Source organism: Pollicipes pollicipes, unplaced genomic scaffold (genome assembly GCF_011947565.3).
Source record: "Pollicipes pollicipes isolate AB1234 unplaced genomic scaffold, Ppol_2.1 Scaffold_2555;HRSCAF=2994_pilon_pilon_pilon, whole genome shotgun sequence".
NCBI lineage: Eukaryota > Metazoa > Arthropoda > Thecostraca > Pollicipedomorpha > Pollicipedidae > Pollicipes > Pollicipes pollicipes.
Genome location: NW_023596136.1, coordinates 46240107 through 46260672, shown reverse-complemented (window position 1 = coordinate 46260672; position 20566 = coordinate 46240107). Strand labels below are relative to the sequence as shown.

At 52.7% G+C, this 20566-nt stretch overlaps 2 protein-coding genes across 4 annotated transcripts in view; one reads left to right on the top strand and one right to left on the bottom strand.

Annotated features, from left to right (window-relative positions):
- Positions 1-3888: 3888 nt before the first annotated feature.
- LOC119101940 (uncharacterized) overlaps positions 3889-20566 on the top strand; it is a 40629-nt gene continuing 23951 nt past the window's right edge. The window contains exons 1-9 of the mRNA XM_037225338.1: positions 3889-3900; positions 4505-4693; positions 5335-5487; positions 16520-16674; positions 16944-17161; positions 17613-17827; positions 18085-18252; positions 18473-18594; positions 18856-19021. Coding sequence (XP_037081233.1) covers positions 4513-4693; positions 5335-5487; positions 16520-16674; positions 16944-17161; positions 17613-17827; positions 18085-18252; positions 18473-18594; positions 18856-19021 — 1378 coding nt within the window. The 5' untranslated portion in view covers positions 3889-3900; positions 4505-4512. The remainder of the gene's footprint in view (positions 3901-4504; positions 4694-5334; positions 5488-16519; positions 16675-16943; positions 17162-17612; positions 17828-18084; positions 18253-18472; positions 18595-18855; positions 19022-20566) is intronic.
- LOC119104043 (RWD domain-containing protein 2A) lies at positions 7090-12607 on the bottom strand. 3 transcript variants are annotated; one of them, XM_037227746.1, is made up of 6 exons: positions 12538-12607; positions 10749-11047; positions 10235-10366; positions 9726-9833; positions 9152-9337; positions 7090-8943 (listed from the first exon to the last, which is right to left on the bottom strand). In XM_037227746.1, the coding sequence occupies exons 2-6, from the start codon at positions 11019-11021 to the stop codon at positions 8689-8691; spliced, it is 954 nt and encodes a 317-aa protein (XP_037083641.1). In that variant the 5' UTR covers positions 11022-11047; positions 12538-12607; the 3' UTR covers positions 7090-8688. The 3 variants fall into 3 exon arrangements, with proteins under 3 accessions (XP_037083641.1, XP_037083642.1, XP_037083640.1); XM_037227747.1 differs by lacking the exon at positions 12538-12607 and adding an exon at positions 12412-12511; XM_037227745.1 differs by lacking the exon at positions 12538-12607 and adding an exon at positions 12221-12324.

The window sequence follows — 20566 nt, the reverse complement described above, 5'->3', positions numbered from 1 at the left end:
CGAACGACTGAATGTGCCGAGCAGGTCATCAGACAGCCCCCCACCCCAAAGCGTAGGACCCCTGCTCAGAAAGGAAGCTCCCAACACCCAGTGTGAAGGGTCCCCGAACGACTGAGTGTGCCCAAGCAGGCCATCAGATGGGCCCCCGACAGGAGTGTAGGGCCCCAAGCAAGTGAAGGAGAATTGGAAGCACCCCAGACCAATGTAGAGGGCCCAGGAGCATATCGCAAGTGTGTGGGTAGGCTAACCCAGACCCACGTTAAGGGCCCCTGAGCAACCGAGAATATTCCGCCAGGTTAAGACATGGGTCCCCGGCTATACCCCACAGCCTTTCTGGCGAATGGACAGAATCCATGGAAAAGCCCATGATTGACAAGGGTGCCCCGGCACGCTAGCAAGAAGAGCCCCAACAACAGCGCAGGCCCCCCCCCCCCGAGTAGATGCAAAGAAATAAAGGGAAACGTGGAATGTTCCCTAACTATCGAAATGATCCTGCAAATGGGCGTATGGGTCCACCAGAAACAGCATGGGGCCCTTATACAGTGTCATGAGGCTTAAAACTTCCATTTAACAGCTTTCCAATCGTTGAGTTTTTACTTCTCATAGGTCCTTCAACCTCGCTTAAAACTGTTTTTGGTCGTCTGGGAGTCCAGATATCCAGCTTCGTTGCATTTTGTGTTAAAAACTGAATCTGTTCGGTTGGCTATGGGCCCCCTCGAAGCCAATGGGCCCCTTCGGGGCCCAAGGGGGGCCATGGGCTCCGTGCCCCCCCCCCCTCTGGATCCGCCCCTGGTCAAAGTCCACACCGTTCAGGCAATCCCGCTTGACGTCACTGGGGGAAGTGAAGTCGAGCACGGGTGTGGTCAGCACGGTTTCCCACGACCTGCGCCCGAGGTCAGTTTCGGTACCGACAGTGTGGTGGGATTCGCGGTGTGTGTGCGCAATGTATGTATGAATGCATGCTACACGTGCGCCGGTACTTTACAAGCGGTGACGTTCAAACATCAGCATTCAGTGCATCAAAGCACCGTTGCTGTCGCCCTGGCGCGATGAGCACTCACTGCACGAAAGCGTGTGATCTTAAACCGCTGGACCGGTATGCAAGACGGCTGTTCGGGCGTGGGGCGAGGCCCAGCTGGCCACATGAGACGCCCGCTCTGCGGACCGGCTGGAGCTCTCTGTCGACCGCCCTGCCGTGCTGAGCAGCGCTCGAAGGCCGGATGCGGCCGGGCCTGGGGGTCAAGGTCACGCATCACGACGTGACGGACATCTGGACACGTGACCGTGTGACGATAGACTCATGCGAAGACTGTTCATTTCGCGACCAACATGGGCCTATTTTGACAAAATTGGATGGCGTGGCCAATTAACTGCACACACACTGGATGTCACCGGTAAAGGTCAGCGACGCCAGGTGCCGTGATGACCCCCGCAGGTGCGCTCGACGGCCATCAACTAAATGCCATTTGCAGCAGCTGTCGAGCCACTTGCACTCCTGGGGTATCGAGCGAACATCAATAACGCGGCGCTATGTGTTTCCTGCTAGTGTGATTTATCAGGCGGAGCAACAATCTTAAGACAACCAGTGGATGTGGGGGAAATATTTCTTTCAAACCTATAGCGACGCTCTATAACGGTAACGCTTTTGCGGGGGGCGCTGTCTCACCTTTCGAGCTCGGTAAAAAACTGTCATTGTCAACATATTTTTGTTGAGCGACATCTTGTAATTTGCAAACTAGGATCACCGCCGTTCACACCGAATGCTGGATGGGCAATTCACATCCCAGTTCTGTGGGTCAGTTCACCTAGTGCAACTTACACCAGGTGAATATAAAAGCCCATCAGCTGCAAATAATCTTGTACCTTGATTCGATGGTCTGAAGATCGTGAAGCCCTTCCAGAAAAGGTCAGGCGAAAGGCGAAAAAAATACAGGCGAAAGTCAAATATTGCATAATTAGAGGTCAAGATCAGCAAGTTAGCCTTGGCCTTCCGAGGGTGAGGTACGATCGCGAAACCTCGAAAACAAGTATGTGAGTTGCCAGGTGCACTAGCAGGGAATATAACGCACATAGATAAGGCAGTAGTAAGAGCCATTATCCTCGTAGAAAACCAGGAGGACGGAGACATTGATGCGTTGATATCTCGGCAACAGGCGTTTATCTAAACGAACAGAAGAAGTAAATAATTAGCCAACAAGTAAGTAAACATCTGGGAAATAATGGAAAGTAACTTGATAAATAACGGGTAAGTTGTGAGCAAAAACATCTTTTTGCTATTCGTTTCGATAAATGGATGTTGCAGAAATATGAACGAGACTATACATCCATGCTCCTGGTTTTCCTACGACTAATTCGCCTATTACTACTGCCTGACCTCGAGAACGAGTTCTAAATCTAGAGTATGGAGAATTGATATCGATCAGATATAAATATCTTGAAATATGATCAGGGAAAGATAATATTTGTCCAAATCTTGACGTTTTTCGTGGGTAAAGCATGCCTTTGAAACCCCGGTCATTTGGTTCATCATGATGCACAGCCTTTTTATGAGCCTGGTGCGTTGATTTTCCAAGTAATGAATGGTAACCAATAAGTGCTCACTATTTTGACCTAACACAGTTCCTATCGGCGCCAAACCTCTTTCGGGGACGGAGGGGGATATCGAATCGTTTGCCCGATTACATCCATTTTAAAAGGTTAACTTCAAAAAAGTCTGCGAAAATTTTATCGACGGCAGTAAGCCGTGATGCAGCCTTTCGATGTGGTATGGTTCGGGGGCTCCGATGCGGAGTTTGCGCCGCGCCCCCTGCCGGGACCGGTGCGGCTTTGGGCCCGCTCAACCACCTCAAACCGCAAGCACGAGACCGGTGGGGGAGGTCTTCACGGAATGTCAGATTAGGTTCCAGCACAGCCTCTCTTCAGGCCAGGTCCAAAGGTGCATTGCGGTGTTTGGGTCCAGCATAGCCTCTAAGACTAATTTGATCTAATAACGATTGTGACCAGTGGTCTAACGGTGTTGGGCCTTACGGTCTGTTTTCGCTTTTTCAAGATAAAACTGGCCTCGAAAAAACAAATTGAAAAAGGGATGTTGCAATTGGGAACACAGTCCGCTTTCGATGATGGTCACCATGGCAAGTAACTGGGTAACGAACGGCTTCGCCAAGTCGTATGGAAGTGGTGGCGTTTTTTACAGTGATATTTTTGTCGTTTGACTTTCACCATGGTTTTTATCTAAAAAAAAGCTGAACAGACTCCGCTGCGATCGCCTGATTAGAAGACTTGCGATCAAGAACTTGAAAATGCAAGGACACTGAAAAAAATGATCTGCTCGCTGTAGAAACCACGGTCAGGACATTTAAGCTGACGTTGACGAAATATTTTGCGAACGAGCCCGATGTTGCTACCACAACTAACGAGCACATCATTTGTTCGTAACAAACGTGACCTACGATTTCTAACCAAAGACAACTCCCACCAGTCGATCGATCAGCTCGTCGAAATGCTGCCGGCCACCCATATGAGACTGGCCGTGAGCGGCGGTGGCGGCCGAGCCCGCAGCCGTGTGTTGACCTTTGACCCGTCGTGACCCGCGCGGGTCAGTGAAGTGCGATGGACGGTGGTGGCGGCTGAGCCTGCGGCAGCATGTTGACCTCTGACCCGTTGTGGCCCGCGCGGGTCAGTCACGTGCGGTGGGCGGCGGCGAACGATCGATGGGCACCGAATCGGAGCTGCCCTGGCTGTCTGCTGGCGTGCTGCTCGTGGCTTTCGTGGTCGTGTTTCTGGTACACCTCGGCTTTGACGACAGCGCCGAACCACGCCGAACCAAGGGCGAGTCGTGACCTGCATTCGACTCTCAAGGGGCCGTGAGGGACGGGAAGGCGGATTATTGGAGTACCGCAGGTAAGCCGGGCATTGACTGTCAGATCGGTTGCGTCACCGCAGCTGGCAACTCGGCATGTTGTTGGGCGACCGTATCGATTCGGTCGATTTGGAGGCTGTTTGGAGCAATGACACGCTTTCGACGATATCCTCCTCCGCAAACAATTTAGCCATCTGCTGCAACGCCGCACCGTGCGGAAGTGTTGACACTTGCCTTGGGGTACTGCTGTTTTACCACTTCGACCGCCGGTAACGATGTCGCTGCTTTATTTCGCCGCACGCTGCTTGTATAGTTTGCTTTGCACTGCGCCGCAGCGACTCTAGTGGATTCTTGACCAGCCAGACAGTCGCCTGCGGTTTTTAGTTCGGGCGTCACGTTTAGCTGTACCACGCGTCCAGGCCGGCACGCTTTGGACCTGAGTCGCTCGTGTGACGCCGCAGATGCTCGCCTCGGGTTCTCCTTACTGTGTCAGTCTGCTGGCCCGGCTCGGTACCATTCTGGCCGCGGTGGCGCGCACTCCGACCGTTCCCTCCGCTCCAGGCTGGACGACTTGAGCGGTCGCCTGCCGTGGCTGGCGGCTGTTCTCCCCTGCACCGCTGACGTGTGACCCCGGACCCCTCGCAGCACCGACCATGGCTGGCGGCGCGCTCCGCTGGCTGCTGCCGCTGCTATGGGCGACGGCGGGCCTGCGCGGCTCGGCGGCCTCCTCCGCCGCGTCGACGCCGCCCGCCGGTCTGCTGGCCCGCACCATGGGCCTGCTCGGCTGGGGCCCATCGGCAGGGGTGGACCGGCCGGCAGCCGACAACGCCACCGGTGAGCAGGCGCTGTCGCACCCGACGTGGAGCGGAACGGGCCCGGCCGCCGCAGATGTGCCGCATTGGCCCCTGATAGTACGGCCCACCAATCTGCCACCTCCACGGGAGCCATAGACCTGCCGGCGATGTATTACGCTACGCGTGTATGGTGCGTAAACGAAGCTTAACAGTTGACGGGAGCTAGTGGACTGAACAGTGTTGCGTTACGTTCCGGTTTAATTGAAAGCAATGATTTTTTAGGAAATGAATGTTAACATCATGAACGTGGAGTATGACCTCGCCCAGCGTAACCAGGGCGTAAATGGGGGCGGGCGGCGGATTGAAAATGGCCAAAAATTCGCGACGAAATTCATGGATTTTTCCCAGGTCCTATCATTCCTCACTTGACCCATAGCGATCCTATTGCTGTGATCCGTAAACCCTATAGGTATCTGTGAGTCGCGTAAGTTATACCGCTTACATCATGCTTCTGTTGCTGTTGCGGTCATATCGCGTGAGGCTATGCAGTGTCCACCTCGCGTCCTGGTCGGGCTTACGTCACATTTATACTGCAACTAAACGACAGAACACTGAGAAGTCGGATCCTGGGCCGTCCGCAGTCTTCGGGACGCTTTGCTGTAACTCTGCGCTCGCCGGCAGAAATCGTGGAACGCTTCAGCACTCGTCTGCGTGTCGGCTTCGCCGATCGGCTGAAGGCGGTAGGACTAGTTCACCAGTCCGCCAGGGAGCGGCAGCACCATCGCACCAAGCGCAACCACCCCATACAGCTACCGCTGACCAGAGACGAGCACGGTGAGTACCCGGAGGAGGCAGGGGGTGGGAGGGGGACCGTGTTTTGGTGTACCGGGCTGTCACGTGACCGCGATTGGAGCGCGGTCACGCGGCCGACCGCCGTCGCGCCGCCTGCCTGAGACACGCCGTCACTGGATGTGTCGAGCCACACGGACGCGCCAAATACGGTGCAGTCATGGCGGCGCGTAAACACGGACTGGCGGGCCGGTTGTATTGAATATCGGTCCACATCTATATCAAACACCACGTAGAAAAACTCCTCAGCGGGATCCATCAGCACACCAGCGCGCACCAAAACACAGCGCCCCAACGGGTATCACGCGCTACGCCATCAACACACGCACGACAAAAAAATCGACGCCATGTTATTGTCGCCTTAGGAATAAACACCGAGCCAAACTGGCGCCATCGGACAACCACAGTGAGAAACTGACTCCAACGACTCCACATGGGACGGCGACCGCCTCCAGAACTCCAGCCTACCTGTTAGCCAGGTCGGGCATGAACATTTTAGTTCTTGTGCAGAAAATCGTAGCGAATACAAGACCGACACTCATGCGTTTTGGTGCTCAGAGCAGCTTCTGGGTATTTTCAGCTAACCACAGCATAACTAGGTTCAAAAGCATGGAAACCATATATATATATATATATATATATATATATATATATATGTATAGTTATCCCCTTTGCCTTCCAAAACGAGAAGCAAAAAGCACGATGGAAGACAGAGAATCTCCCCGGAATGAGCGCGCACTTAAGTGCAATTCAAGTCCGCTTCGAACACTGACACCCGGCTTGTACAGCTCCCTTACGGTTGTACTCACATGAACACAGCCATAAATTTGGAGCCATTCGGAAAAAAACTAAGTCCATCTTCTCGGCAACGCCTAATAAAACTCGAAAGCAACATCGAAAAATGTAGATATTACCGCGGCGAACAAATAATATTCCGCGTAAGGCCCGAAGCACAGCATTCCTCCCTGAGCCGCAACCGGTGCGCACTGTGCTCCGAAATCCGTTTGCTAACGTAGGAACAATTTCGCGTTGCCGCCGCGGCCTGGGCGCACGCAGTGGATCAGGTACATGGAGATTGCAAAAACCACACCAACACTACAGTGCATCAGGTACTAGTCCGATCACTTTCACTCTCCCGTCGTTTCCCTTGCTCTTGCCGAGGTCGGGAGCAGAGAAGGCACACGGGTTTCTAAATGTGCGGGCTAGAGTCTACAGCACCCAATACGCCACCCAACACAGCAGCTGTTCCCAACACAGCTTGCTGTTCCTTTTAATGACACCGTACACCTTTGCATGAATGCGTGAGCGCTTAGACGACAATCACCAGTACAAGACATCAAAATTTGTGGTCGGTTTTCCAAGCGGGGCCCATTTCTTCGCAAATTACGACGCAAACGCACACCACGTGGGGATGTCCCGATGACTGATTCCGTTGGGGAATGCAGCCGACGCCATTACACATAACATTGCAAGCCTGCGCACATCGATGCAGGATTCGGCCGGTACGATTGACTGGGGGAGGGGGAGGGGCTCTCTTTGAGGTATTAATTGCTACTCGCAACGAACGCCCATCGGCCTAACGTCGGAACCAGATGGTTGTTGTTTGTATAGCAGCCCTCCCCGAGCGCCGGCCTGTGGGCCGCTGCACCACACTGCCAAAAGACGCCCGCCGTGCTGACGGCGGCACTGGGCTTTCGGCTTTGGCTCCGGGTGGCGTACGCGGATGAGATACCCAAGACGGGGCGCAGCAGTCGGAGCGCTCTTCGTCGGGTACGCTGGCGCGCAGCACTCCGGATCGGGGTCTTGGGGATGGGGACTCGGATGAGGACTCCCTGTGGAGTCGCCAGGACACTCCTCGTGTCGGCACTCCTCGTGTCGGCACTCCTCGTGTCGGCACTCCTTTCGCGGTCCTCCGGCTGAGGTACACATGGGTAGGGTGCCCTCTAGTCCAGCACATGGGGCAGGGTTACGCTTCGCACAGCCCAAGCTACCCAGGTTGCGTCACATAGCCCAAGCTACCCTGGGTTACCTTACTGAGCCCAAGCTACCCCGAGCTGCGTTACACAGAGCCAAGGTACTCCTGGCGACGCGCTCTGGGACTGGTCACCGGGGCCTGTAGTGTGAGGTCCTCTCTGAACAACACCCCCGGACGGGCTCCTTGGAGGCGAGGTCCTCTGGACTGGGTACTACGCCGCACGCGGCCGTGCTCGGTCGCGACCGTGAGCGGACTGTATCGAACCCCAACTCACCCATGCCACTCTCGTGGGGGATCAAGGTCCGATTCAGATCAATAAACCCGCGAACGTCACGAGTCTACCCGCCCGGATGGCGATGTCATCACGTGACGATGAATGCAAAACCCGAGCATAATCGACACAGCCTTCGGCTAAGCCGTAAGAACGCCCCGGGGCGTTTATCGCTCTCAAGGTCGATCAGGCACGCAGACCGCTACGTTGAATCGATAGTGTAGTCGGGGCCACTACCACAACAGTTGGAAAACGGAAAGCAGCGTTGAAAAAGCCGTGGTGTAAACATCCGGCAGGAGCCGCTTTTCTTCCAGTTGACCAAGAAACTTGCTGTAGGGAGATGCAAGTCCGTAGTCCAAAGTACCGATTTCAACAAAAACTGTTCACTTAAAGGATCAGTAAAGTCAAATCACTGGCTTTATACTTGAAAGCATTAACTTTACAAGGATGATTTCAGTTGTGGAGGCTGCGATTGGCTTTCACTAACTGCACGCCCTTGTGGGGTAACGCACACACATGCCTCGTGTGCCCACAATGCAAAATTTGTGCGTTGAGTTAAAAATGGGGTTACGTCATCATTCGTTACAAATGCAGCCATCCGCGAAATATTTGGCCAGCTTTAACGATACTTTAATTTAATACCTCTGCTTATTTGAGCCTTTGCAAATATTTACTTTCACCCACAAAATACGATGTCTGATGTTTGTTTAAACTTACGGGAAACTTTCGCAACAGAAAAACTGAGCGGGCGTTTGCAGACGCGGCAACGGCACATCAAACGCAGCTTTCGTGGACCAGATACACATCACAAAGCGCATTCCTTCGTCCAGGCCTCAGAAAACGCCCAGCCGGTCAAAGCGCATAAACTAAAAAGCTACACCCATGGGCTGCGCCCGTCGCCAAGTCGAAAAAGGCTAGCATGGCCAGCAGTAGGGCCGGGTCAAACCCTGGAGGTTGACGCGCGGCCGCTCACGCCAAAGTAGTCCTTGAACACCTGCGCGCAGTTGTGGTCCTCCAGGTACTGGAAGAACAGACCCATATCCATGCGGTGCTCTCTGCTGCCAGTGCGCGAGACAGGTGCCATGTTGATCTCCTCGAACACGGAGAAGAGGCGCAGCGTGTCTGGATCGCGGCCCTCTACGTCGACCACCTCTTTCTTCTTCACCATGATCCGCTTCCAGTTCCACGCCTTCACCTGGCAAGGGACCGCGACTCGTTGGAGGTGGTCGCGGTGACACGCGCACGAGAGATCACACAGCCGTGTGACAATAAGATCCTTTCAAGAGGTACCCTATCCATGACTATCTTTACACGTGCAAATGCCGTAGGGTCTGGCGTCCTGGTTAACGCCTGGAGCCTCTACAGGCCTCCCGCCGCCGCCGGAGCCACCGCCGCCCCCTCACCCGCTTCCACCAGTCCGATGTGCTGGACGCGAGTCCCTCCACGCAGATGATGCCTGGCTTGCCGGGCAGGCTGAAGCCGGTGACGGAGCACTCTTTGGCCAGCTCGAGCATGTCTCGCCGCTTGACCTTGCTGTAGATATGATGCGAGTAGATCCAGAGCCTCGTGAATTGGTCCGGGTGCTCCTCCTGCAACGGAGAGTACAACATTAGCATCGGTTCGGCGCTCATTTCTCGAAGTGGTGTCACAGCTCTTAATTGGAAACGCCGGGCTTTCATGCTATTTTTGGCGGCGTGGTCGAGTCCACTTCAATCCCATCTTAAATTTGAGTAAGATTGGTGATGGTTGCATTGATTTGGCTTGATTGGAATGTCAACACGCGTCCACAGTCTGAGCTCTGTTGAGGCCAGGGCGGTATTTTCCCGGTCTCGTCAATGTCTGCGGGGTCGAAGCACCCTCAAACTCACAACATCCTGGCAACTTCATACTTACCAAGTAATGTCCAAAATCACCAAGACCATCAACACCCATTGCCTGTTGGCTTTTATCTCACTCACAGTAAGGAATGTGACTTGCCTCTACAGAGTCGTCCTTGATCTGGAGCTCGTTCCGAATGTATTTGTCTCCATTCTCCTGCAGCCAGGAGACCACGGATCCAATGTAGAGCTGCCCAGGCTCCAAACCCTGGCACACCGGCTCATGTCAGCCGACAATCGCAGACCCAACAGAAACCCTACCAGGTGTAGCACAGATTGCAGCTGGCATGACAGGCCAATTTATGGTGGATACGACGGCACTGCAGTTTGGGGGAAAAGAAACATTCCACAACGTCCGTCGGATCGTCAATGTGCCACCACCATGGTGGTGTGCAACCATGGTGGTACACAGCAGTGGTAGATGCCACCATACCACCATGGTGGTGCGAAACCATGGCGGTACACAGTGGTGGTACATACCATCATGGTGGTGCGCAGCTTCTAACAAGCCTGTCACAGTGTCGTGCTATGGCTGGCCCTCACCACCGCCGTGCGAACTCCGTGGAAGGCGACCAGACGCTACTCCCCGTGGTGGACGGCCGAACCCACCTGTATGTGCCGCGCCAGGTGCTGGTTGATGCTGTGAGACTGGGAGCGGTTCAAGCCGTCACTCCTAACGAACACGTCCGGCTCCACATTGGGGTAGTCCAGTGGCAGGTGCACCGATAACTCCAACTTGCCCTGGAAATCACACCTACTGCATCAACAGCTGGCATGAACTAAATTTAAGAATTTATGATATGTATGAACATTACTGGTGCAAGTGGAGTTGAATTGAGCACACAACATTCCAATGAGTAATAATGATAACCAATGATAAGATTGGAGAGAAATTGGTAACTGGCTCTTCTCTTGCTCATAACTTGTGAGAAATCTATAGAATTGAGAGAGATCAAGGTATAATGGAGAGAAATATGCCAAGACATCTGAGATGTTGATAGAGTTGGGGGAGAAATTACGACAAAATACACCCATCCCACCAATCAGCCAACGCGCCTGAGCGCTGTCCACCCCCCTCCCCCCCCGGTCTCTTTCGCTAGCCGACACCCTGGGGAGCGCGCACCTGTCCGGTCTGGAAGGCGATGGTGTAGTCGAGCCGGGCCGGGGGCTCCCGCAGGCCGCCCTCCACGTACTCAGTCATCTCGGCCACGGCCGCAGGGTCGATCACTTTCAGCTCGCCAGCGTTCGGGAACATGGCAGCCAACATCTCTAGCTCGGTGAGCTGCAGCTGGCAGGTCTCGGCCAGCTCGCCATGGTCGATCATGCGGGCCATCTCCTCCTCCAGCTGCTCCATGTCCAACAGCAGCTGGTAGTCAGCTGCAGAGTGGCTTGCCATGTCTTCAGATCTTGATGCTCAGATGTCTAAGGATAGCACACAAAGTTGTCTCAGGTTTTATGATTATATCAGATGAGACTTTCAGCTTTGCAACCCAAATTCCTTTTGACATGCACACATTCATGGTTAGTGATTATGCAGATTTCCTTTCATGGCTCAATTGCAGGTCACTGAAAGTCTGTAAGGCACAGACCAAAATGTAAAAATGCCTGTTATGCAGAACATGTCGGTACATCTGGAATGGCATCTGGTGTGGTCATGATAATATGCAACAATTTGGGTGCATGTACAGAGTGCTTAAGTGCAGTGCCCACCAATGTCAGCCTATAGAGAAAATGTTTTCTGATTAGCACTGCTGGAAAGGTAATTTCTGGCTACCATGAACTGAATGAAATCAAAAAATAAAAATTCAAAGTTATTTGGCAACTGGCAGCAAGTGGATTTTTAGCACTTTGGTACAAGAAGCATGTAATGCCAGCAAAATGGGAATCATTGTACCTACTGGTATAACTGTCACTGCAGTTGCTTGTAAGATAAACAACTGCATCCAGTTATTCTATTTGAAGCTCTAGAGTGACCTAGGAATATTTAGCAATCATTGGTGAAATAATTATGATTACCTATCACAAGTGGATGCCTTCCTGCAACTTTGCCGCACACATTTAAGCTTGGTATTTTAAGCTTGGCATTTTTCACCTGTGGCTAAACATGATAATATAATAGTGTAGGTTCCAGACTTCAGGGCTCATGTAGCATTGTGCACTGGCAGGCAGGCTATTCTACTGTGATACTGTAAGTCACAATAACACCATAAAGTACATCTTTTATATGCATTCAGTGCCTGGTGTGGGGAGCCTTCTTTAGTTTGGTTCCCTTCAATTGGTCTGCAAAAAATAAACTTCAACTCCATAAACACCTGGACAGCATTTGTGCACAGGATCAATGGCATGTGTGAACTGGACAGATGTTACATTGAAGTGGGCCAAATGTTTATAATCCATGTGAAAAATACCTTCCCATAATTTTATTGTGAAATTGGTGACCACGCGCCAAAATATGGGCAATGATCTCAAGTGTTCAAATGCTAAGACTGTTGTCACACAAAGAGCACATTTGGTGTATCATCGATCTTTCGGCAGCCTGATCCTTCGACGGCCAGCTGTGTTGTTACCCAGCGAGGTAGCTTAAATTTAGCTTACCATAGCAACCAAAAGCAGATTCATTTCACCAGACCAATGGGGCAGATTATGACCATAAGCTTATTTAATACTAGCTATGCTGACCGCACCAACTGAGATGTATCTGCTCGCAATCATACACAGACGGCGTCCGCGGGCCACGTGTTTCCGCCACCAAAACCAAGACCACTGACCGTCTTTGAGCAGCATACCTAAAAACGTGGCTACTGCATCAAGCACTTTTTCAAGCAGTAGGCGGGCCTTTCAATGAAATCCTATGAAAGCAAACCACTTGAAACACGCACACAGGCCGTGCCCATCCTCCCCACCCACCTCACCTAAACAAATTATCTCCAAAGTTTGTTTACTTCGCGCCGCGTATAATACGCCTCGCTTCAACTGAGTTGACTGTTAATGTATTCACGCCTAAACGAAGGGTTAGCCCTGACAGACAATATCCAATCACAGCGCAGTATATAAAAATTACGTCACATATCGATTTGGATGGACCTGAGGCTAGGCCCCTCAGAAGCTGTATAGAAACCAGCTCGGTATCGAACATCACCAGCACCATTTTTAAGCCTGTTACTCGAATCATGACTGATTTGGGAATCATATGGCTCGATATTGAGACATATTCGACTGGAATTAAAAATCGTTGTTGAAAATTACATTTATACCACATCATAGATCGCGACTAGCTACCGTTTTGCTTATTGTGGACATGAGTTTCGCCACTAAATTTTGTTATACCGATAATTCTGACATGTTTTCTTCAGCAGTTTGTATACTATTGCTGTAGGCTGTTCACTTTCCTTATATTTATGTCATTTATTGAACCTGAAAGCTGTCATGGATTTCAAGTTTCGGGAGTGCGGGAAGCATTGTCGTCAATTCCACCTCTAATCATAATCGGACAAATCTGGAGGGTGCATGAGGTCGTTGACCCCGACGCTTGCCCGTGTTCCGTTGGCGGAGTCCGGCCGCGCCGGGGCTCGTGTTCCGCAGTTTCAAAATTTCAGTATTACAAGGGCGTGATGGTCTTGTGTCGCGCAGTTTAACTCTGCTTCATCATTTTTGATGTTCATTTGTCAGGTTTGTATCGAAGTGTGGCGTAAGCGCGAGTCCCGACATACTTCAGCACGATCCTGGGCCCGCCCGCTCAGGTCATTGCGCCTTGTGGGGTTCTGAGCAAGGACGCGGGAATCGAGGTTATTGGGGACAACCCTCCCTGCCGTGAAAGGGGGGGGGGGCGGCCCCCTTTGAGTGGAAGGTTCAAATTGGTATGTTGAGGTCCATTCCGAATCGAACAGATTATGTAAGATGTAAATGTCCGTTATGGCCTGTCTAGGGCGTGTTCGGGGCCTTAAGGGCACATTCTTTTAACAGTCTGAACATATTGAGCGGCTTCTCTGACCTGTAGAAGATCCATTGCCATTCTGAGTGTTGGTTCAGGAAATTTTGTCTGCTTGGATGCACAAAGAGCCCATTGGGGCATGTAGGTCACCTTCCCTACAATGTTGAGAGGACTTGGTGTTTTGGAGTCAACCCCCTCCTTCCCCAACTTAAGCGATAGGTCTCACCCCCCTGGTGCTGTGTTTGTCTGCTAGGATAGCATAGACAGGTGTTTTGATTTTGAAGGTCCTTCATCCTTAACCAGAACCTATGTGATTTGAAAGTGCCAAGAATATCCTGATAAGCAAAAGTCTTCTGTAATGTATTCTATTTCATTTTACAAAGTTCTGCCCCAGATGGTTAAATAGAAATCTTGCCTTGTCTACCTATTGAGTGCTGGATTTGGAAGCAAGTATATGAAACAATTATTGACCACCCATGCAGCCCATCTCTTTTTGTTTGGTTTGGTCTCATTGTGTGGTTGCCATGCAGTTGCTCCAACACCAGTCTGGCCTGTCCTTTGTAGCCTAGGTTGGAGCCCTTTCTGTTCTATTTCAATGAGGTTCAGTCTCTACTTTTCTTTTAGGTTAAAATTGCATTTGTTCCATGTTGTGTGATGCCACCTGTGTATCTGCTTTTCATTATTTTGACATTTAGTATGTTTTTTGTGTGTTAGTGGTGTCATTCACTGCTTTTGAAATATTTAATTTGTGCATGCAGGTTGTCTCCCATAACTTGATCATCCACTAGCTTGCCTCTGTGAATCCCAGACTACCATAGTTTCGTGACCACCCGAGGAAGGGGGCTCCATCACCGATTGTGATCCAGCCCTCCAGGCTTAGTAGAACAGTGGGTGAAATTGGAAAGGACCTTCTTTTTAGGTGGATTCTGGGGTAAAGTTTTATAATTTTTCACCTCTGCCTCTAATTTATTTTGCAAAATGCACCCCTAGCATTTTCCAAATATTGATTTTCTGGTTCTTTTCGGCATTCATCATGAACATACAATAAGAGATAAGAAATCTTCATTTTTTAGAAATTTGGTTCAAACCATTTGAATGGATGGATTTTTGGGATCAGCACTCACACTAAGTGGTGCTTGTTGTGTGAGCCCTGACCCTGCACCACACCATCTCGCAATTCCAGGCAACAGCAGAATTTAGTGCTGAAAGCTTAGCATGCCGCAATGCTGGGCACGGTCGGTTCTGCCCTCTGACGTCAACTGACCTTTAGTGCTACCGCTGCCACCGGCTGTAGGCCATACCTGTCGAGGGCAAATGGCGAGCGCCTAAAGCCACTCGAACCCACGCCACAGTGGGTGAATCAGGAAGCAAGCACTCTAACCAACTGAGCCACCAGGGCAGACTAATTTGCTAATTAGCTTGGCAATGCTACTTATTTGTTTGGCAATGACCTCATTATCAGCTTGCACCTGCATGCAGTAGCCATGTTTCCTTGAAGGTGCACTGCATTTATCAATAGCAATGGTAGTGAGAAACATGATTTTGGAATGGATGCTGACATTAGAGATTACATATGAGCTGAATAATGGTATAAACAGGATAATTTTCTGAAACAAGATCTGTTGGAATGATAGATTGCTTAGTTTATAGGAATATTGTATGTTTGGAACCAAATTTTTTGGAAACCTGGAAACTAAGTGACTACATGAAGAGTACCATCCAGGTCCATGGGTCCCTATTACTTGTGCCTTTGTGCTGTATTGTATACATCATTGGTATTGATAGGACTTTGGGATGTAGCCAAATAGGACATTGTATCATGGCTGTCCACCCCTATTCTTGAGCAGAGGTTTACACCAGATACTGATCAGTTTGACCCAAATCACATGTTAAGTTGACCTACAAGGTAGCCCACTTCAGTTTTTGGTAGTTCAGATAAAATTTGACAAACCCTGTGCAAGTTTTGGTTGCATGTCATACAGAAATGAAGTAAGAAAGTGCAGTTCATCCACACTTATTGCTTGTGTTGCTAGTATATTTCCTAGTTAGAAGCTGCATGTTTGAAGTGAAAATGCAGCACCCTGCATAGTAAATGCTACTCATTCTTCTGTCCCAGTAGCTCAGTTGGTTAGAGTGCCTGACATGTTAAACTTTTGCCACTAAATTCTGCACTTGCCTGAAATGGTGCGATCGTGTGGTAATAGTCTGGACTCGCACAACAAGAACTGCTTAGCATGAGCTAAGATTCTTAATTTTTTTAAAAAATCTGAGTCTTTCCTTGCCCTTGTGCCTGTCCCTGTATCTACACCTGCACCTGTACCTGCACCTGCACCTGTACCTGCACCTGCACCTGCACCTGCACCTGCACCTGCACCTGCACCTGCACCTGCACCTGCACCTGCACCTGCACCTGCTCCTAGCTCTGCCTGCTCACGTTACCTGCTATCCTTGGTGTGTTGAAGTTAATGAGAGACCAGGGAGTTGAATAGAGTTCAGTGCTTGGGATATGATTGATGCATATGTGATGAAATCTGAGATACGGGAAGGCACCTCAGGGCTTGGTGTTATGGTGCAATGAAATACTAGCCTGGTCAGCCTGAACCCTACGTAGATGTGCCTGATGGCCTTGAAGGCTGTTGACTAGACTGTGTGTGCAAGCAATATGGGGGCTAATAGTAATAATAATAATGATAATGGTACCATTTTCATGACAATGGTGCTTCCTCTTTGGCAGTAGTAAAACAACTCTGAATCAAAGGTTTCAAAGTGAGTGCTTGCTGAAATATACTTGGCATAATGATGCTGGATGATGACCAGAGATTACAAACATGTGCTGTACACTGCCCCACAGGCAGACTGGCTGACAACAATGTGCTTATTATGCAGCATTGAAAATGGTGACATCTTGTCATCCGTGGGCAGCAGTTTCAATTAATTTTGTCCTTCACACAATTTTTTTCCAGGTGTGGAGGTGCTGACTGATGATGGAGCTGAGCTGGTGTGGGAGATTCCTGCTGCAGGTGCACATCATGTGCACATCTTCAGTGACAAGGGCAAAACCTATGCTCTGGCAGCCTTTGGGAGAGGGTCGAGGGTCAGCTGGCTGTATGAGCTCATGGTAAGTGGAAGACACACGGCTGTCACTGGATTAGTTGTGTTTTCTGTTGTGTGTGTATGGTCCTGTGCTTTTGCAGCACAATTGTTCAGATCAGTGATGTCTGCTGTACCAATTGTTTCAGTTCAGGCATGATATATGCTGGGATGCCATAGAATGCACACTATTTCCACAATCATTGCAGTCATGTCCACATGGTGTACATGGTCGTTGTGGAGCGCACCAGCATCCATGCCGAGTGAGCCTCTGACCGGACTGGCCGCCCACCGCAGGACAACGCCTGGGTGCCGCGCTACAACTTTTCGTCGTTCGGCACGCTGCGGTTCACCTCTTTCATGCGCGATGACACGCGCTACGTGATCGGCGCCGAGTTCGACTGCGTCAACAACCGGGCCGACAAACGCGGTCTGATTCTGTACGAGTTCGTCGGCGGCGAGATCCGCTATCAGCACGGCCTGCCCGTGGCGTTCCCCACCGACGTGGCCATCTGGTGAGCGCGGCGGCGGCCGCGCTGCAGTGCTGGGGGCCGTCGGGTGGTGGGGAACCGCTGGTGAGCGCGGCGGCGGTGACGCTGCAGTGCTGGGGGCCGTCGGGTGGTGGGGAACCGCTGGTGAGCGCGGCGGCGGCGACGCTGCAGTGCTGGGGGCCGTCGGGTGGTGGGGAACCGCTGGTGAGCGCGGCGGCGGCGGCGCTGCAGTGCTGGGGGCCGTCGGGTGGTGGGGAACCGCTGGTGAGCGCGGCGGCGGCGGCGCTGCTGTGCTGGGGGCCGTCGGGTGGTGGGGAACCGACAGCCGCTGGTGCACCGAAGCGCGAGCGAGGGCAGTATCTGCTGTCAGCTGCTCTCTGTGTGTCACAAACTCGTCTCGTGTGACGTTCCCTCTGTCGGCTGGACCGCGCTGGGATCGGTTGGTAACGACGCTGGTGCGCCCGACTGCCGTCAGGAGCGACTACGACACCTTCCACATCGGCGTGGCGACGGAGTTCGAGCGCCGGCCGGACGGGAATAAGAACTACCATGCCAACAGCAGCATTTTCAAGTGGACGGACGGCAACTTTCGACAGTACTCTCTGCCCACATACGGCGCCAAGGACTTTGAGCACTTCCAGATGCAGAACCACTTCTTTTTGGCGGTGGCGAATCACCAAAATAATGAAGGTAGCAGTGTTGGTCATAACACTTGTGTTCTAGACAATGGTGCCAATTATGAATTGGCCTTTTACTTATGGTCTCTGCTTTGAAAACTGCACACATTCATTCAGCTGTAACCCCTGGCATTTGAAGTGTTGTGTCCCGACATGCCTGTTGCACATTTATTTTACCGAATTATCACGTAAAAGCACCCCAATCACCAATCGAGCGCCCAAATCGTTCCCATCACACGGCGATCCAGACTCCGTGCTGTCCGTTGACAGGCAGTCTGAACGTGTACAGCGAGATCCTGCGGTACAGTCTGGGCTCAGGCCAGTACCGGCCGTACCAGCGCCTGCTGACGTACGGCGCCGTGCGCTTCCGGCACTTCTCCTGGGGCGAGGGCGTGGGCGCCGAACACTTCCTTGTCGTGGCCAACCAGGCGGACCGCGGTGAGCGGGCCGGGCGCCGGCCGACGGGGCAGCGCGGGCGCGGAGAAGGCAGCTGGAGGTGTTCTGTTTGTGTGGGGCGAGCGTCTCGCTGTTGGCTCGTCCGCGGTTACTCGTCTGTGCGACGTGCGAGGTGAGAATACTTTCGTGTGAGAATACGGTCTTAGCGCGTGCGTGGTGCTGTGGCGGTCTTCTGGGTTAACGTGCCATGCCGTGTCCGCAGAGCCGGGCGACGCGGAGGCCAACTACCGCGTCAACTCGGTCATCTACAAGTTCTCGCGCATGCAGTTTGTGTCATTTCAGTGCATCCCCACGGTCCGCGTGCGGGACATTCTGCCTATTTGGGTCAGTGTGCCGAGCCCACAAGCGCAACACGTTCACCAGTTTGTCAACTGAATGGTGATGTGCCCGCACTGATCGTTTTCAAACATTGCATCACCTCCGCCCCAATGCCATCCTAGTCACATTTGAATGTGTCGTGAACAGAATCTTTGTTCGAAGCCTGTAAGACCTCACCTCGCTCACTGTACCAGTCACTTGCTCCCCCCCCCCCCCCCCCCCATTCCGCCTCGTCAGCCGCGCGCGTGATCGCTGCTGCCGCTCCAGGGGCCGCGCGGCGGGTTCGTGCTGGCTGTGGTGGACGACGATGGCCTTAAGTTGTACCAGTACACCGGCTGGCGGTTCGTGCTGTCGACCTTGGTGCCGCTGCCGCCGGTCGCCGACGCCGCCACTGAACTGGCCGTCTTCACGCACGAAGGCTTCGTCCACCTGGGTGAGTGCCCGTCGCGCCGCCCACTCACAGCCGGGTATCTGCATCGAGGGTATTGACGTCGGTGCCGGTCCCGGCTGTGGGCGGGCGCCGGCCGTCGTCTCGGAGCAGGAGCGGCGTAGCGCCGCCGCCCCGGAGCAGGAGCGGCGTAGCGCCGCACCCCGGAGCAGGAGCGGCGTAGCGCCGCCACCCCGGGGGGCGACTAACACGCCGGCGGTGCGCCGCACCGGCCGTGTCGGAGCAGTGCCGGCAGACGCCGTGGACCCGCCGGCGGTCCGTCGCGCCAATGATAGGGAGCAAGACGGAGAGGCACAGGCGTCTGCGTCGGGGTAGCTAACTATGTAGCCATTTGCTGCAGTAGAATCGTTGAGGACCACGGCCTAAATTTATCAACTTAGATGTCTGAAAGTGGACAGTGACGTTTGTGGAACACGTGATAATGTGGTTGTGGGTTCTTCGAGGGAGGTTCTCCCAATCGCCCGGTCCCGTGTTTAGACGTTCAAATCTGTTGAATCGCGGCACTCGTCGAGAATCTGTCTGGCACACGCCAATGATACGGAATGTGGATGCGACGCGCAAACGTCCGCTTTGCAGCGGCGCAGGTGGTACCGGCTATGTCTGGCGGCTTTTCGATGGTGGGCGCTGACGTGCTCGTGACGGGAGTGGGCCCAGACGACTGATAGGAGTGACTGTGACGCGTAGGCGCCACCGCTTTTGTGATGAACATCCGTTTGCCACGGCCACGTCATTGGCGTAGCTGCGGTAGCACACAGGTGCGGGCGACGACACGTGCAGTGCCGGTGCGCCTCCAAGCAAGTATTTCGCCCGCCGCCGCAGTGCTGGTGCGCTTCCGAGCGAGTATTCCGCCCGCTGCCGTAGCGCTGGTGCGCTTCCGAGCGAGTATTCCGCCCGCTGCCGTAGCGCTGGTGCGCTTCCGAGCGAGTATTCCGCCCGCTGCCGTAGTACTGGTGCTTAGATCGGTGGTGATCAGGCAGTTGCTTCTCAGTGTGACGTATGCTGTAACTAACACGTCGCTGCTGCAGGCCTTGTGTTGTCGAATGACGACCTGCTGTTGTCTCGTGGCCTTTATCAGAAATGAAATAAAATACCACCGTCCCTCCCTGAGTTTGCGTGGACTGCATTGAACGACGTCATGAATTGTGACTCGGGAGAAGCAAGACGTCAGCAGGAGCAGCGCTGCCTCGACAAGAGCGTCATCAACGTCAAACAATAGACCAACACGGATCGGGCTGGCCTGCGGACGCGGAAGCTTGCGGCAGCCAGCCGGCCGGAGGAGACGGCGGGGGGGGGGGGGGGGGTATAGGCGAGGATCGCCTGAGAGTTCCCGGTGCACGACATCTGAGCGGAGACAGCGTTGTCGCGGCGGTAGCTCAAATCTGCAGACACGGGTCTTGCGCCGTGTGCTCTACTCCGATCAGCCTGGAGACAGAAAATTTTCATAATTCCCTGCTCGTGTAATCGTATTTGTATTTGTGTACATACGCGCATTTTTAATCACCACCATGGGGAGAGGGTGCAAATGGCTAA

What these genes read in the sequence shown, in the direction of transcription:
- LOC119104043 (XM_037227746.1), bottom strand. Translation starts at nt 11,021, where the DNA reads ATGGCAAGCCACTCTGCAGCTGACTACCAGCTGCTGTTGGACATGGAG. An exon ending in ACCTGGCGCGGCACATACAG is followed by an intron (nt 9,834 to 10,234) that starts GTGGGTTCGGCC and finishes CCGGTGTGCCAG; the next exon opens with GGTTTGGAGCCTGGGCAGCT. An exon ending in TCAAGGACGACTCTGTAGAG is followed by an intron (nt 9,338 to 9,725) that starts GCAAGTCACATT and finishes TCTCCGTTGCAG; the next exon opens with GAGGAGCACCCGGACCAATT.